The sequence below is a fragment of the Pseudopipra pipra genome, chromosome 2, assembly GCF_036250125.1.
Source record: "Pseudopipra pipra isolate bDixPip1 chromosome 2, bDixPip1.hap1, whole genome shotgun sequence".
NCBI lineage: Eukaryota > Metazoa > Chordata > Aves > Passeriformes > Pipridae > Pseudopipra > Pseudopipra pipra.
The window spans coordinates 87,825,698-87,841,382 of record NC_087550.1 but is presented as its reverse complement, the minus strand read 5'-3'; the positions used below and the strand labels follow the sequence as shown (position 1 = coordinate 87,841,382).

Here is a 15,685-nt window from a genome sequence, read left to right as displayed (position 1 = left end):
ACAGCTACAGTGGCTTTGAAATCCACACTGCTGCTAATTTAGGGTTGTTGACCTTTGTTGTCTCTGTACAAGAGGGGATAACAACAGAGACCTGGCACAGTCTCTGCATATCCGAATTCTCAGCAGTTGCAGCTCTGGTCATGTTATTGTTCCTGGATCTTTGCCTGTGAAAACTTCATTCCATCCAAAAGTGGAGGTTCACATTTTCTCATTGTCAGCAAGTTATTGCTTCCAAGAACTGAAGGGGAGCAGTCGTTTTCAGACAAGGCTCCTCCTAGTTCCAAGCTGTTAGCAGTGGGGCCTTAAATTAAATTAAAAGGTATTTCATTTTTTTAAATAATAATTATGTTTGTGCTGTAAAAGCAGAAACCCTGTTGTGTTTGGAAGGATACACAACAAGCTGTTAGGCGTTTCTGTTTCTTGTATGACCAGCAAGTATGGGAAGAGTGCACTGAGCCAACTGCTCCAGAACTCCACCAGCAGATAAAAAGCCCATTTGTCTCCTGGAAGTGCAGTAAGAAGTTGGGGAGACATCTTGCAGCAAACATGTCAGGTCTGTCTGTGATATTTGTCTAATATTCTTGTAAATAATTCACTGTACCAAACTGTTTTCCATTAACTGCTGGGATCGGGTTAGCATTATTCCTCTCAGTTGCTGTTTGTATGTTTTCCCTCCTGCAATAGCATGTTTTGACAACAGATAAATGCAGACAAATTGCAAGACAAACAATCTGCAAGTCAGATAAATTGTAATGATGTAAATGAAGGATGTTTGTCTTCGACTTTCTTGTTTATGATAGCTATGGAAAAGCAAGCTGGAGCCAGTCAGTAGTGTAGGATTTCTCTTGACTCTCACTGATTTTTTTTTATTTTATTTTGGAGTAGAAAAACCGCATTTTTGAGGTGCCTTTCTGGCCACATGGGCAGCCCAAGTCACAAGCTTAGATTAGACATCTAAGTTTTAGGTAAGCTAAAATTAGGGGAGATGAATTGTGCACAAAGCCCCAGTTCACCTCACAAGCTCCACAGTGGCTTTAGGCTGGCACGACCGAGAGGTAATCCTCTCCAGAGCCGACAAGATGTACCATGACCACATCTGCCAGCACAAACGCCTGCACGAGTATCTGAGTGATGCCATGGCTTTCAGTCATGGATCTGAAAGCATTTTAGCAGCATGAGCCATGCACTGCGCTGGCCTGACATCTGGTTGTAAATACCGCTCTTAGGTTGTTCAGAGAGCTATGGGAATTTTCTGAATGTTGACACAACTGGAGCTTTGGAGCCAACCGTGAAAACAGAAGGTCTGAGCTGTGTAGGTAGGCACTAATTCAGCTGTTCATCTCCCTTTACACTCACACAAAAGCTCATGCCTATTACGGATCTCGGTCTCTGTCAGTCATTGCCACGCAAGCAGATTTTCCCACAACCAACACAAATCCCGCTTGAGCACATAAATTTACGTTGAGAATAGCGTTGCCTTTGAGATGATATTTAAGATCATCACAGAGAAAATGAAGGTCTGCTTGGTGCATCCAACCCTGCCATCAAATCTGCTTTTCCACCTTCCTTAAGAGGTTTTCCCTCACGACCCGAGCTTCTGAACATTTCTCCATTATAGTCCTAAATTAAAAGGCCCTAGATCTGGGACTATTCCACCCAAAGGTTTAGATTTAAAAGAATCACCTTTTAGTTTGCATGCTAGAGAACTGCCCTCTATATTTGAATAAAATGTCTTTTATATTATCTGTGTATTGATTTCTAGGGCACTTACCCTTCAGCAAAATTAGTCCATTGTATCATTGTTTCTCTCTAAATAGAGTCAGAAGGATTCAAAATGTCAGCTCAGTCATAATGACTTATAAAAACTGGGTTTGGATTTTAAAAATGATGGGCAATGTCATGCATGTCATGTGGTAGGATTTTATGCCTCAAGAGAAGACTGCAGAAAAAGGTTTGAGGAACATGGAGAAATACCATGCCAACATTGCAAAAGTTGTGATTGATTGCTGGTATTATTTTTCAAGAGTCACATGCTGGGGCAGCGCTGAAGGACAGCTGGGGTGACCCTGGAAATACATTTGGTTTAGTGCAGTTATAGTCAACCTTCTTGAAAACACAAATCTCATCCTTCATCTGAAGCAGAGTTAGAAGAGCAGCAGGGGCCCTGTTGAAAGGCAACCCACTAAGCCTTTTCAGCCAACTCTGTGGCCACACTAAAGCCAACGCTGACCAGACTGTCAGCTGCCAGAACCTGGGAAGGACCCCAGTGAGTGTCAGGGCATGAGCAGACTGCTTTTGCACTGTGAAACCACTGATTGCTTCCCAGCACTCCCTTGGGAATGAACAGATTATCTGTTCCTATTTTATATCTAGATAATAAGTCTTGTTTCAAAAAGCACTTTTTTTAGCTGAGCATGGAGGCCTGCAGGCTGCAGCTACACATCATCAGGTTAATTACACTTTATGGACCACAGGGGCCTGGCTAGTGGGGGATCTTGCTTCATTATTCATGCCTACATTTGTGCCTCACTTTTTTGCCAAGTTGTATCCTTATCCATAAAATCCCTAAACATTTGCCATATACATTGCTTTTGTAACAGCTCCAGCCCCCTCAGACTTCTGCTTTACTATCCCATACAAGAGGATAACGGGAGGAGAAGAAGGAGGACTGGGGCAGAGATCCAGGGGAGATTCTTAGAGGAAACATTTTCCCACCCTTGATGCAGCTGGGGAGGAGAGGAGCAGGCACCTCGCACATGGAAATGCTGAAGCAGCAGTCATGCTGCTTTCTGCACACTGTCACCTTTACAACAGCAGCTGTGTTGGTTTTTTAAGGCTCTGAAAGACAAGGAAGTGAGGTAGGAATTCCTCTTCAGTGCCCCAACAGTCTGCCCTTCACACATCTGCTGGCTTTACCTGCACCTTGAGCTGCACTTGCTTCCTCTCTATACAGTCACAAAAGAGGTAAATCATGAGATTAAGAATCAAAATGAACACAAGCAACCTGTAAGCAATGAAGATCTCTGGATAAATAGTGGGATAAATAAGTAGTGGGGTTGGGGTTTCTGGTACGCTGATACTGCTGTCTCACTTTCAGGCTGATAAACAGTACTGTAAGATTGACAAGTCATGGGACACTGAAGAGTACTTACCATGAGACACAGAGATTTTATGCAGATTTATAAATTCAGAAAAAATTCCCATCTTAGACAAAGGAACAGGACCTCAAAGGTAGAGTTTTGTCAGCTTTGTAACACTTCACACATGTAAAGCCAAGCACGATAATGCTGTAAAACCAATCACTGAAGAAAACTAAACACATCCCAGTCCCTCTGTTCATGTTACCACCCATCTACAAATCAACCTATCCTGGTTGCCTATCCTGGCAACTCTGAAGGAGGAACCCACTAATTTTGAAAATGTCTGGTTCTCTCCAGAGGAAACATAGTTATATTCTTAAACACTGATTACCCTGAAGCAGTCCCTACAGTTGGGTCCCTTTAGTCCAACTACAGTAGTAACATGTCTGAGGTTATTAATGTGGGTAGGCATGAAGGAATATGCACACAAGGAAACAGTCATAAAACTGAAGACATTAGCAAAATACAGCAAGGGGACAATGATCACCAAGTCTGGATGTAAATGAGGAAATTATGATTTCCTCACGAACTTTAAACACAAAAGGAATACCTCTGTGACAAAAAGAGCTGGAAATGTTAATACTACAGCCAACAATCCTGGTGAAAAGGGAGGATAAACTAAAACAGTGCAGTTCAGTTGTGATTTTTGTTTGTTTGCTTATTTACTAATGAAGTAGCACCTCTGTTTACGTGTTTCTTTCACTCTCATTTCAGGTGGGATAATGCAGAAGCTAACAATATCCAGAACTACAACAAACTGGATACTGGCACAACACACAACCATGTCAATAACGTGGATGCAAGAGCCAATTTTTATAAGAGAATTGGATATTGAGATCTCTGAATAATGATTAGAGTCACTGATTCATACTTTGCTTCTAATTAAAAACAACCTGGATTTCTCCCTCAGAAATAGTAAGAATGGGGGGAGCAATGAAGCCAGAAACAAGTACAAGATTCCAACGGGGTTTTTTTTTCAGCTAAGGTTAAAAAAGTAACTTAAAAGATAACACTGCTAATAATCCAAACTGCGACCTATCACTTGCCATTTTTTAGCTTACTTCAGGAGAATATTCAGATTTTTCACCTGTGCCTGCAGTTTCTCAAGCAGCAGATTATTGTTGCATGAAAGTTATAACACTGCTTAACAAGATTTTATCTGCCTTGCATCTTATCTGCCAATACCTCTGTCTAACAGCAGTACAAAACAGCAGTGCAGGATGTTCAGAGAGCTGTCCCTGCCCTGAGGTCTTCAAGATGCAGAGGTTTTCAAGACCCAGCTGGATAAACTACTGAGTAACCTAGTCAGCACTTGCCCTGCATTGAGCAGGAGGTTGGACTAGAGACCTATGAGGTACCTCCCAACCCGAATTTTGTGATCATCTTATGTCAGTCTGTTCCCTGCACAAAAAGTCTGTTTGTTCCCTGCTTCATAAAGATCTACACAGAGCATTGACAAAGCTTCATTAATGAAAGGATGTGGACATACACTGTGTTTGTGCACCCTGTTGGTTCTGGTTTTAGACTTGAGAAAATCTTTATAGGATGTGTGCTTATACAGAGAAGGTTTGGGATAGCAGATTGACTGTATGACACTTGTGACCTTGGAAGAAATATCATTTCAGAAACATCCAAACAGAACATTTTAAGGAAATACAATTTCCTTTTTCATTAAAACTGTCAGGTTGTCAATTAAAGACATCTGAAAGCATCTTTTGTACCTAAATTTTTCCCAGAAATAACAGGTACTATCTATGTTCCCTTCTCTGTACTTGGGAAGCAGTTATTAGCTCTGCTTTAACTTAGGTAGTTTATCACACACTTTTGAAGCCCTGCACGGTACCAAGCAAGCCTGTTCATTAACACATTCCCTCTGGAATACCCCGCAGTACTTTTGTGGGCTGTAGCATCAGTACTGTGCAATGAACAAAAGATCCACATCCCTATCCGTATCCATATCCATATCTGTATCCGTACACACACCGTGTGGGATGGAACCGGCAGCGCGTCCTCTGCCAGAGGCTCACCAGCCTGCTTGGTAAGGCTGAGCCATCCTGGCTCTGGTGCTCTGGAACTCCAATCCTGGCACAAGTCTTATTATTTGCTATCCACCAGCAACAAGATCCATTTGATCCAAGATCATCTTCTGGGCCCTAGTACTTGTGCCATCTCTTTCAAGCATGCCCTGCACATTGGGTGCACTACACACGCCCTTCAAAAGGGTTCAAATTCCAGCTTGTACTAAGCACCTCCCCGTGGGAATGTGATCAACACCTTGCAGAGACTGCAGTTCTAACATACTGCAGCACAAGACACTGTGCAGATGCTGGAAGGAAGGAGGGAGAGAGGAAGGGAGAGAGGGAGGGAGGGAGGGAGGGAAGAAAAGCATCATTCATTTATCTGCTTCACTTCTTCCACGCTATTATATTTCAGCTGAAATTTTAATTTCTGCCTTCAGCCTGCCTGTAGGGGCCATTACACTCTTCAATGCCACTGTAGCCTATCCTTTTCCTTCTGTGCACAGTGCTTCCAGCTTTTATCTCCCTGTACTGATATGTCTGTCTACTCCTTCGAACTCCTACTGGTGTTTACCCTTCTCTGCAAGCAGGCAGAAAGGATAAACAATCATTTTCAGTGACTGTATCCCTGTGATCTTCTCACAACATACAGTCATTAAGATTAACTCCTTTTCAGCGTGTCTAGTGTGGAGAGGCTCACAGTGCGTTAAACCACAGAATTTAGGCTCGCTGGAATGAAAACTACTTTATCATTTGATACAGCAGCAGTAAATAAAACTACGCACAGAGTAGTCTTTTACAAGCTTGCAGCCCGTAATTCCTAACTCATGTCAGAGGCATGCTTCAGGGGCTCCAGACTTCTAAAGTTTGCAATTTTAGAACAGGAAAAGCCTCAACGTTCACATAAACTGCAGCTCTTAGGCTATTATTGTACATTTAGGATCAGGGAATATATATGAAGTGAGATAGCATGTTTCCTGGAAGACAAAATTATACAACGTACCAAGATATGAATAACTCCTGTTACGTCCAAATGGAGAGTTTATGTACTTTTTAAGTTACAGGAGAAGCCAGATGAGAGATTCTTTGCTAAGGAACAAGCCTGAGATCTGGATAACCAAGTCATCCAAATGCCTGACACTCTCCATGGATAGCCAGTCGATTCTCCTGTGACTACTAAGCAGAGGGCTTTTCAATTCCAGTTCTGTCCTTTATGCAGTGAAAGTGAAGTCCTGCATCATCAGTGTAAACCTTTACTGTTAGCTGGGAAACATCCTCAACATCGTTAGCTACCTCTATTCTACTCACTTCTCTGCTTATTTGACTTTATATATAAAGTTCTCTTACAGCTAGCCATACACTGCAGCAATCTAGTCACAAAATTAAAACACAGACAGCCTATAATTCATTTAATATTTTAGGCAACTATTAACAACATTGAATTTCCTATCTGTACACATACAATTCTTTAAGTGTCACCTCTGCCATTCATACCAGACAGGGTTAAGAATTTTCTTACATTTCATACACAAACTCTTAACTCAGAATTTAAAGTATTTATTTTATAGAATCCAAATCCAACCAGCACACCTTATGACTTTATTTCTTTCTGCTCCACAGGTTTCAGACGCCGTTTAATGACAAGCTCTCCGTTGCGTGTCAGAAAGGTGCCGGGTATTTCCTCTTCTGTTGGCAACCCGTAGGGTAGTTTCAGTGGCTTTATTCTACAGGCAAAAGAGTTTGCTTAGTGAAGTCCTGTGACTAGAAGAGAGTTACATTAAATATTCCAAATAAACAAATAATTAACAAACCTTATCAGATGTTTAATAACTTTCAGTTTGGAATTCACAGAAGGGATATTTTTGTGCAGTCTCGGCTGATGCGCCTATATAAAGGATAAAACAGGTTTTACAAATGCGTTGTCAAATCCCAAATCTCTGGTTCACTGAACTTTTCACACTATCAGTAAAAATATAAACCACAATTGCAAATGTAAGATTTAGAGAACCATCATGCATCACGAACATAAAAATGTGAAATCAAAACTGGATCAAACTTGATTCCAGTAAAATGATAATTTCAGCTTTATTCCCATTCCATTATCCATACATTTTTCTTCCAGCTGCTAAAAACACTATAAATGTAAATACAGGAATTTAGGAGCAAAACTGCTTGTTTCAGTTACATCTTAAATGGATCAAGCACACATTTTATTCTCTGTAAGATAACACTGACTAGATGAATCTTTGCACAATGTGCAGCTAGCCTGAAAAGCTTGGATAAACGCATCTTTGACACAAACTCTTAGTCTTGGCCTTCAAAGCCTTTTCATTGATAAACGAGTCTTATTTGCCTTCCTGCAATATCTAAATAACATGACCCACAGAGAAAACTGAATTCAAAGTATTTACAAATCTATTTCTATTATTTTAGCAGAATTCTCAGGGTGAAGTTCTCCTCAGGCGTGCAGCACAATAGCATAGAGGGATATTTTGAAAGCGCACTTGCCATGAACATTTCCCTCAGCTGCTATAAATGTAATTATGTTTTGTGACTGCAAAGTTGAGGTCCTTAAAAAACCAACCAGCTTAATGCTCCATTTCTGATGTATACAACAAGTACAAAGAACAACAATCATACTTTATCCAGCCCAAGGTCACGTACTATCTTCTTTTCCCAATATGGGCGACCAATGACACTTTTTATTCTGGTAATAACATGGATTTGGTGGGGCTGCTCAGGGTCACCTCCATACTTCTCATGATCTCCAGGCCGTGGCTGAAATACCTAGAATGAAAAGTTCACAAAACCAGAAGTTTTTTTCCTAAATATCTGATAATTATTATTATAGTCAGCTACTCTCTAAAACATACTTCAACCTTGGTAAATATTCTTACATGTTTTTCTTTTCAGGCAGTCAAAGTACCAACAAAGTAAAACAAAATTTTATAACATGAAGTCAAATATATCTTTATAATGGTTTGCTGATAGTGACTCACAGAAACACATGGACAACACTAGACCAGCACAACACCTAATTCATGTGCATCTCCTCAGGGAGCCTGTGCCCAGCCTCTGCATGGCATGTTTTTCCACAGGCTTAAAAATGCTTTTAAGGAAAAGTATGAACTGACACAAGATTGTATCTTGCAAAAATGTAAATGTAAAAATGTAAAGTGCAAGTCAAACTTCCCATCACTTTGGTTTAATTATTTACTGGACAAAATATTTCAGTTGGAAGGGACTTATCAACAATCATCTAGTCCATCTCCTGATCACTTCAGGGTGGACCAAAAGTTAAAACATTATTAAGGCATTGTCCAAATGCCTCTTAAACACTGACAGGCTTGGGCAGCTGAACACCTCTCTAGAAAACCTGTTCCAGTGTTCGACCACCCTCTCAGTAAAGAAATGCTTCCTGATGTCCAGCCTGAACCTGCCCTGAACCTGGCAGCTCTAAGCCATTCCCATGCACACTGTCACTGGATATCAAGGAGAACAGCTCAGCATCTCCCTCTCTGCTTCCCATCCTCAGGAAGCTGCAGAGAGCAGCGAGGTCACCTCTGAGCCTCCTTCTCTCTGAACCAGACAAAGCCAGAGTCCTCAGCTGCTCCTCTCAGGACATGCCTTCCAGCCCTGTCACCAGCTTTGTTGCCCTCCTCTGGATGCATTCAAAGACCTTCATGTCCTTCTTAAATTGGGGGGCTCACACAAACTGCACACTGCACTGGAGGCGAGGCTGCACCAATGCTGAATACAGCGGGACAATCACCGCCTTTGACTGTCTGGCTGTGCTGTGTTTGATGCCCTCCAGGATGGGGTTTGCCCCCCTGGCCTGTGTTCCCTGCTGACTCCTGTTGAGTTGTTGCCCACCAGCTCCCCCAGATCCCTTTTTTCAGTACTGCTCTCCAGCCGCTCCTGTCTCCATTTATACCTGTGCCCGGTATCAGTTGGTACCAAGTGCAGTATCTGGCATTTATTCTTGCTAAATTTCACGCCACTGATGATTGTCCAATGTTCCAATCTGTCTAGATCTCTCTACAAACTTGCTAATTGTGCAATCAACTCCTGCATCCAGATCATTGAAAAATATTTTGAACAGACCTGGCCCTAGAACTGAAGCCTGAGAAACATCGCTGTTGCCCCGTCACCAGTCAGATGCAACCCCATTCACTGCAACCCTCTGGGCTCTGCCCTTCAGCCTGTTCTTCACCCAGTGCACGGTGAACTCGCTCATCCCACAGAGTCTCTGGAAATCTGTCATACCGCAGCAAACACAAAATTTAGCAGGCTAACACCCGCTTTTTTCAGTTTCTCAATTACTGAAGCACATACCGAGTCTGGAATTCTCGACCTGGTAAAGAGACAGCGAGCCCAGGCTGGGGACACCATCCCCTCCATCCTCTTTCCCAGCAGCTGCAAAGAGAGAGGGCACAACTCGTCTGCACTTTCCTTACAGCTCTGAATACTCGCAAGCAGACGACGCAGCCATAAACCCCATTCCCCGCGCAGATCCCTACACAGATCCCAATCTTCCTGGCGGCTGCGAGTCCCAGCTCAGATCCCCACCTGGATCCCCACCTTCTCAGTGGCTGCGTGCCCCAGTTCAAGCCCAGATCCCGCCCCAGATCCCCCTCGATCCCCACCTGGATCCCGCCCCAGATCCCCCCCCTGGATCCCGCCCCAGATTTCCCCATCCTCACCCTCCCGGCTCCTGAGAGCCCCAGGCCCACCCGGCCCGCCCCGGCGGCCATTTCGGTGCACACCCCTCTCTCGGCCGGACACCAGCGCCGCGGCACTTGAGTTCCGAGCGGGCGGAAGGACAAGGGTGAGACACCGCCCCTCTCCATCCTCCCCCTCAGCTCCCTGCCCTTTCCCGGTAGCCGTCCCGGTCCCGATCCCGGTCCCGATCCCGGTCCATGTCGCGATCGGGGGGCGATGGCACCGCCGCGCTGGAGCGGGCCGGGGCAGAGACGGTGAAGCGGGCGGTGGAGCTGGACGTGGCATCCCGGTTCCAGGAGTCGCTGGTGTGTTACCAGGAGGGCATCGATCTCCTGCTGCAGGTGGTGAAAGGTACCGGGCGAAGGGACTCCCCGGCCTCGGGCGTCGGGGCGGTTCCAGGAACACTCGAGCTGTGTCGGGCGCAGAGGGCCGTCGAGACACGGGGAAGAAGAGAGGGACAGCTGGCGGTGTCTCCCCAGGAGAGCGGGGCCAGGAAGTGCTGGGGAGAGTTTTTTAATGGCCCCTGTGCTTTTATGGGTTACAGCCACGAAGGATGAGGCAAAAAAGCACCGCTACCGGCAGAAGATCTCCGAGTACATGACCAGAGCCGAAGACATTAAAAAACACATTGAGAAAGAGAAACAAGGTATGTATAAAAATCTAAACGGAGGGTACCAAGAGGATGGAGCCAGGCTCTTCTCAGTGGTGCCCAGCAATAGGACATGAGGCAATGGGCAGAAACCAATGCCCAGGAAGTTCCACCTGAATATGAGGAAGAACTTCTTTATTGTGTGAGTGACCAAGCACTGGAACAGGCTGTTCAGAGGGGTTGTGGAGTCTCTCTCACTGGAGATAGTCAAGAACTGTCTGGACACAGTCCTGGACCATGTGCTCTGGGATGACCCTGCTTGAGCAGGGAAGCTGGACCAGATGACCCACTGTGGTCCCTTCCAACCCGACCCATGCTGTGATTCTGTGAGCTGTGATATACCCGTTTGCTTTTAAATATCTGTTCTTATGCAAATGTTTGATGGGCGAGGTGTTTTAACACAGAAATTATGTCCTGACCGTTACTTAAACAGAGACCTGCTTTCTTTTCAGATGGCAAATACCATAAGCAAATCAGGATAGAGGAAAACGCAACGGGTTTTGGCTACGAAAAGCTTTTCCATGAGTACCTTACTGAGGTTGTTTCTGAGGTTTGGGTGGAGGACCCATACATTAGGCACGTTCATCAGGCAAGTAGATACTTGGTGTAACTAATACAGATGTAGCTACTAGAGACATTCCAAGTTACTAAATTAAATAAAACTTTTACAGTTGTATAACTTTCTACGATTCTGTGAGATGCTAATTAAGGGGCCGTGCAAAGTGAAAACAATCCACCTCCTCACTTCCTATGATGAGGTAAGTGTCTAGATTTTGGTTTCTACTGATGTGGCAAGTGATGCCACATGGAAAAAAAAATAAAAATATAGACTTGTTCTTACTTACCAGAACTTGTTAGACTCAGTCTCTGATGATTTCAGCAGAAAACTCAGACTTAAGAGAAAAATAAAAATGTGATAGTTGAACATAAGTAATTTTGTAAGTTCAGAGTTTTCTGATAACTCTAACAAATTCTTGGTAAGCAGAGTCTTAAATCGAAAAGATGTTTCTGTGAAAGTTTTGTTGTGGAAAATGTCATCAAAAGCAAAGCGTCTACAGAGATATGGGGTTTTTTGCTCTTCCAACGGCTGTATTTAGTTGTCATTTTAGAGGCTTTAATGAGCTGTAATCTCTCAAACTAGCACTGCATTTATTTGAACTATTACTGCACTTATTTTTAATAGTAATTCATATCTAGTTGCAAAGGGCTGAGAGTAAGCTCCTCCTCCACACCCCTTAGCAAATGTACCTGTAATCTGTCTGCTCTTTATCGTGTCTTTGAAACTGCAAATCTACTTTGATTGTAAAAAGTTTTTGTTGGTGAGTTTAGGAAGAGGTGACCAGAAGTGAATATATATTAAAATAAAAAACAATCCAAACCCCACCACGTTATTTTTATTTTTTACAGGGTAGTGGGAGGAGTCAGCAGATGAGTGGCTTGGAAGAAATACAACAGTCATTACGGAATTATGGAGTATCACTGAATATTGAATTTTCGTCTTCAATACATGATCGAGAAATCAGGTGCGGGATATAAAAAATGAGCAAATTCCAGTTATTGGAAGTCAAACTATTTAACCCTAACTTTTGAGACAACTATTAATTACAGCTGTGGTTAACAAAGTAGAAGGCAGTGGCCCTCACTGGTTAAAATCAGCCTCCATAGTTTCATGTTGTCTAATTGTGAACATAATATTGTCTCTTTATGCTGTGTCTTCTGTGGTTGACACAGGTATCGGTGACACTAGGAAATAATTGTGATTGAAACAAGAAACTTGTGCATCATGTGGATGTAACTATTTTTTTATTCAACATACTCATAGTATTCAAATCTGTGAATTTTTACAACAGATTCAACAATGGATGGATGATTAAGATTGGAAGGGGTCTTGATTATTTTAAGAAACCACAGGTAAAAAATGCTTTGACCTCTGTAATTAACTTAGGATGAGCTCTTCTACAGTATTTGCTCACCATGTCAATTCTATTAATTTCTGCAGGGTCGTTTCAGCATCGGATACTGTGACTTTGACTTGCGACCTTGTCATGAAACAACAGTGGATGTCTTTCACACTAAACACACAAAGAAAATGTAATCAGATATGACTGCTTTTAATAAGTGTTTTCATAAGCATAAAAATGTAAGACTGGAAGACGTTGCTTGAGTCCAGCTGTCCACCCTCAGAAGCAACTCTTCCAAGTACTTAGTGCAGCACAGCTTTTATAATCTGTGGGTTTAAGAATACTTGAGGCTTTTCAGTCTGAGAAAACACAACTGTAAATTCCTTCAGTGTACTTCTTCTGTAATCTTAATTAATACAATCCATGTCTAAATTTTATCTTGATTTTGTAACAGACCCTCAATATTGTCTTTCAAAGGCCTCTTTACTGTCATTTCTATTTTTACTACTGATTTTGTCTTGAGCCAATTTTGGGGTTTATATCTCTAATTGACCACCTCAGAAACATTGGAAGCTGGGCTGCCACGTGTCCTCTTTTATAAGCAGTCTTATTTACTTCCTTTAATTCCTGTATTCTAGTCATGACTACTATTCTAGTGGGTTTTAGTCAATCTCGTAATACCTTATTTCACAGACTTTACTGGTAACCCCAAATTTAACATTCCATTTTCCAAGCCTCTTGCCTACAAGAGTTTTAGTGTTCAGTATACAGTCATTTTAGGGTTGTCTTACGTGTCTCTGCATGATGGATTTTGGACTAGGAAGGCTGCAAACAGCTGTATTCTCTTCCCTGTCACTCCTATATGTTCTTTTATTCCATGATGTATGGTCATATACCTGATTTCCATCCTTTGCATTAGGTGTGGAGAGGATGTATGATCTTCTCCCAGTCTTATTCTCTGACTTTAAAGTCCAATGACTGGCTACTCATGCCAGTCTCAACTGCATTTTTCCCTACTACTATGGTAGTCCCCTAAAAAAACCAAAATTTATTTTTAAGTTCTTCCAAAAGTTGTATACCCTGAATAGCTCAGTTCGTCAGAGCATGGTGTTAATAACACATTGTGGGTTCAATCCCTGCACAGGCCATTCACTTAAGAGCTGGATTTGATGATCCTTGTGGGTCAGAGTATTCTGTGATTCTAAGGAATATGCTATTTGGAGTAAAGACAAAGGCTTTCCTTGTCATTCCTTCATCCTTTGGAAACCAGAAGGTATCACCTGAGCTGCTGCTGCTTTTTCTTCTTAAACAAGAGTTCTTTCTTAGCAAAAATTCACCAAAGTCATGTATTCTGACATGAAAAACAGGCAGTGGCCTCTTTTGCAGGTCCCATCAAAATCTTTTTAGCCTCAGGACTGATAGGTGCCTTATGCTTTCTGCTTCTGTAATACAGTAGGCCTCTGTATTCTAGTAGCATGTTTATAGATGTATTCTGTTATACTTTTCTTTCCTTAATGTGCTTTATTATTTTATTTTCTATCATCTAATGCTGCTATTCTTTCCCTCTTGCCTATAACAACAAATCTATTCCACAGAAATCAAGAAGAAATGGAGCTGGTCTTTACCTTATTTTCTGGGTCACAATTTGCCAGTGATTTGCCTTCTTTATCCTTTCTCATAGTAATGTCTCAGCTTTGGAGTGTTACATCAGCAAAATGAGTAATATATGTGCCACAAAGCTGTGTGCTACTAGTTGTTCCCCCAGACATTCCATAGAAGCTCCTGGGCTTGCTGCTGTGATACTAGTTTTCTAGTCACTGTTGTGAATTTTATTCACTTGTGTATAATATATGCCTATTTTTAATGGGAATAAAAAAGATTTTTTATTATTTGTAGTTTTAGTCATCTGTTTGACTTCTTCACTGCATAGAGTAATCCAAGGAAGCTAGGTAATGCCTCATGGATCCAGCCATGTTTGGGAGAAGGCTCACTGTAAATACAGTAAGCTGCCCAAATGTGAAGCTTTGTGTCTTTTAACCTAGTTCAGCAATTTTAAACATACAGAGGCAAAATAAGGAGCTTTTTCTTCTAATTCAACTATAATTCACTAGCTAAGACTACAGCTTTCCTTGCAGATCCCATGGATATGCAGTATCTGTACACATGTACAAGTAAGCCTTTAGTGACGTACCACTTGGTGCTGCACTGCAATTTTTACTTATAAGCCCTTTATCGCTGAACAGTTCCTTGTGCTGTCAGTAGGAACACCATGTGTGAAGAGCAGTGGGCATCAAGGAATGGAAAAAACCCAACAAACTACCAGAGAAATCTGAGAGTTCAGTTCTGAAAAAGAATCCAAGCCATATTCTTCTGTATTGCTGCTCACATTGATGTAGTCAGATCATCACCTGGATTGTGCAGCCAGAACTGTCCCCCCTGGCATCATCTGTGGAGATGAACTTAAGCCACCTTCCCTGCTGGGCTCGGCCGAGTGTCACTCAGCCCTACCACCAGTCCCAGCTGATGGCTGGATTCACCCCCATTGACTGCACTCCTTAACTAAAGGTAGGTCACTTCTGCCGTGTAATTTCCTCCTCATGAGAGCTGATCAACCAGTCATCTTTTAAAGGTGGGGAAGTAACATAGTAACACCTTATAGGCCTTTGCAGGCATCACTTCTTAACTATTTGCAGCTGTCTCATCTGGGCAGCATTATTTAATTAACTGCTGCTGTTCTGACCTGATCAAAATTGCATTCCAGTTATTCCGTGACAGAATGCGGTGCTATGACTTGGATTCCCATGTTCTGCATGGCCTGGCAGGACTGCAGACTGATCCCTGCTGAAACCCCCCTGGTGCCACTCAGAAAGGTAAGGGACAGTTTGAAATCCTTACTGGAGCTTCGGCTGAGGGTTTTCTGTATGGACACTGGAAATCAGTGTGTCCTTACAGACCTACTTGTAAGTCTTCTAAGTCTTTGTCCAATAGTTATGCTAACTTTTCATCCAACTTTCCCTTCATGCCACAGGCTCAGAAATGTGATTAGGACAGGCCCAAGAACATAAACATCATTGCTCCTTTACTTTCTTGAGGCCAGACTGATCCTTATTTATCTTGACCTATTAATAGCAAGATTGTTTGTTGCCTAATTGATACTGGCATTTCGCAATCCACTTTATATCCACCTCTGTTTTTCCTGCAGTTTCCTTATATACAGAAGTAGTAAATGGTATTGGTACTTCAGGGCAACACATA

The 15,685-nt window shown here is 42.4% G+C and overlaps 3 protein-coding genes across 7 annotated transcripts; 2 read left to right on the top strand and 1 right to left on the bottom strand.

Annotated features, from left to right (window-relative positions):
* Positions 1 to 1,873: 1,873 nt before the first annotated feature.
* On the top strand, positions 1,874 to 4,606 carry LYG2 (lysozyme g2). The gene is given in 5 exon segments (XM_064645597.1): positions 1,874 to 1,997; positions 1,999 to 2,086; positions 3,098 to 3,231; positions 3,505 to 3,638; positions 3,815 to 4,606. Coding segments are annotated over 5 exon segments (591 nt in total). The 5' UTR covers positions 1,874 to 1,923; the 3' UTR covers positions 3,976 to 4,606.
* Positions 4,607 to 6,699: 2,093 nt separating this feature from the next.
* On the bottom strand, positions 6,700 to 10,023 carry MRPL30 (mitochondrial ribosomal protein L30). 2 transcript variants are annotated; one of them, XM_064646319.1, is made up of 5 exons: positions 9,862 to 10,023; positions 9,494 to 9,574; positions 7,799 to 7,945; positions 6,970 to 7,043; positions 6,700 to 6,882 (listed from the first exon to the last, which is right to left on the bottom strand). In XM_064646319.1, the coding sequence occupies exons 1-5, from the start codon at positions 10,006 to 10,008 to the stop codon at positions 6,750 to 6,752; spliced, it is 582 nt and encodes a 193-aa protein (XP_064502389.1). In that variant the 5' UTR covers positions 10,009 to 10,023; the 3' UTR covers positions 6,700 to 6,749. The 2 variants fall into 2 exon arrangements, with proteins under 2 accessions (XP_064502389.1, XP_064502390.1); XM_064646320.1 differs by having other exon boundaries at positions 9,925 to 10,023.
* Positions 9,927 to 14,325, top strand: MITD1 (microtubule interacting and trafficking domain containing 1). 4 transcript variants are annotated; one of them, XM_064646310.1, is made up of 7 exons: positions 9,927 to 9,986; positions 10,425 to 10,526; positions 10,982 to 11,118; positions 11,201 to 11,287; positions 11,937 to 12,052; positions 12,380 to 12,440; positions 12,529 to 14,325. In XM_064646310.1, the coding sequence occupies exons 2-7, from the start codon at positions 10,478 to 10,480 to the stop codon at positions 12,622 to 12,624; spliced, it is 546 nt and encodes a 181-aa protein (XP_064502380.1). In that variant the 5' UTR covers positions 9,927 to 9,986; positions 10,425 to 10,477; the 3' UTR covers positions 12,625 to 14,325. The 4 variants fall into 4 exon arrangements, with proteins under 4 accessions (XP_064502380.1, XP_064502379.1, XP_064502378.1 ...); XM_064646308.1 differs by lacking the exon at positions 9,927 to 9,986 and adding an exon at positions 10,019 to 10,231; XM_064646311.1 differs by lacking the exon at positions 9,927 to 9,986 and adding an exon at positions 10,046 to 10,185.
* The last annotated feature ends 1,360 nt before the right edge of the window (positions 14,326 to 15,685 follow it).

Bases quoted from the DNA above. Each gene is read 5' to 3' on its own strand.
- MRPL30 (XM_064646319.1), bottom strand. From the start codon at position 10,008: ATGGAGAGGGGCGGTGTCTCACCCTTGTCCTTCCGCCCGCTCGGAACT. The intron at 9,575-9,861 runs GTGAGGATGGGG...CTCTCTTTGCAG, and splicing joins GGCTCTCAGGAGCCGGGAGG to CTGCTGGGAAAGAGGATGGA. The intron at 7,044-7,798 runs GTATGATTGTTG...TCCTTTATATAG, and splicing joins GTGACCTTGGGCTGGATAAA to GCGCATCAGCCGAGACTGCA.
- MITD1 (XM_064646308.1), top strand. From the start codon at position 10,078: ATGTCGCGATCGGGGGGCGATGGCACCGCCGCGCTGGAGCGGGCCGGG. The intron at 10,527-10,981 runs GTATGTATAAAA...CTTTCTTTTCAG, and splicing joins CATTGAGAAAGAGAAACAAG to ATGGCAAATACCATAAGCAA. The intron at 12,441-12,528 runs GTAAAAAATGCT...TAATTTCTGCAG, and splicing joins ATTATTTTAAGAAACCACAG to GGTCGTTTCAGCATCGGATA.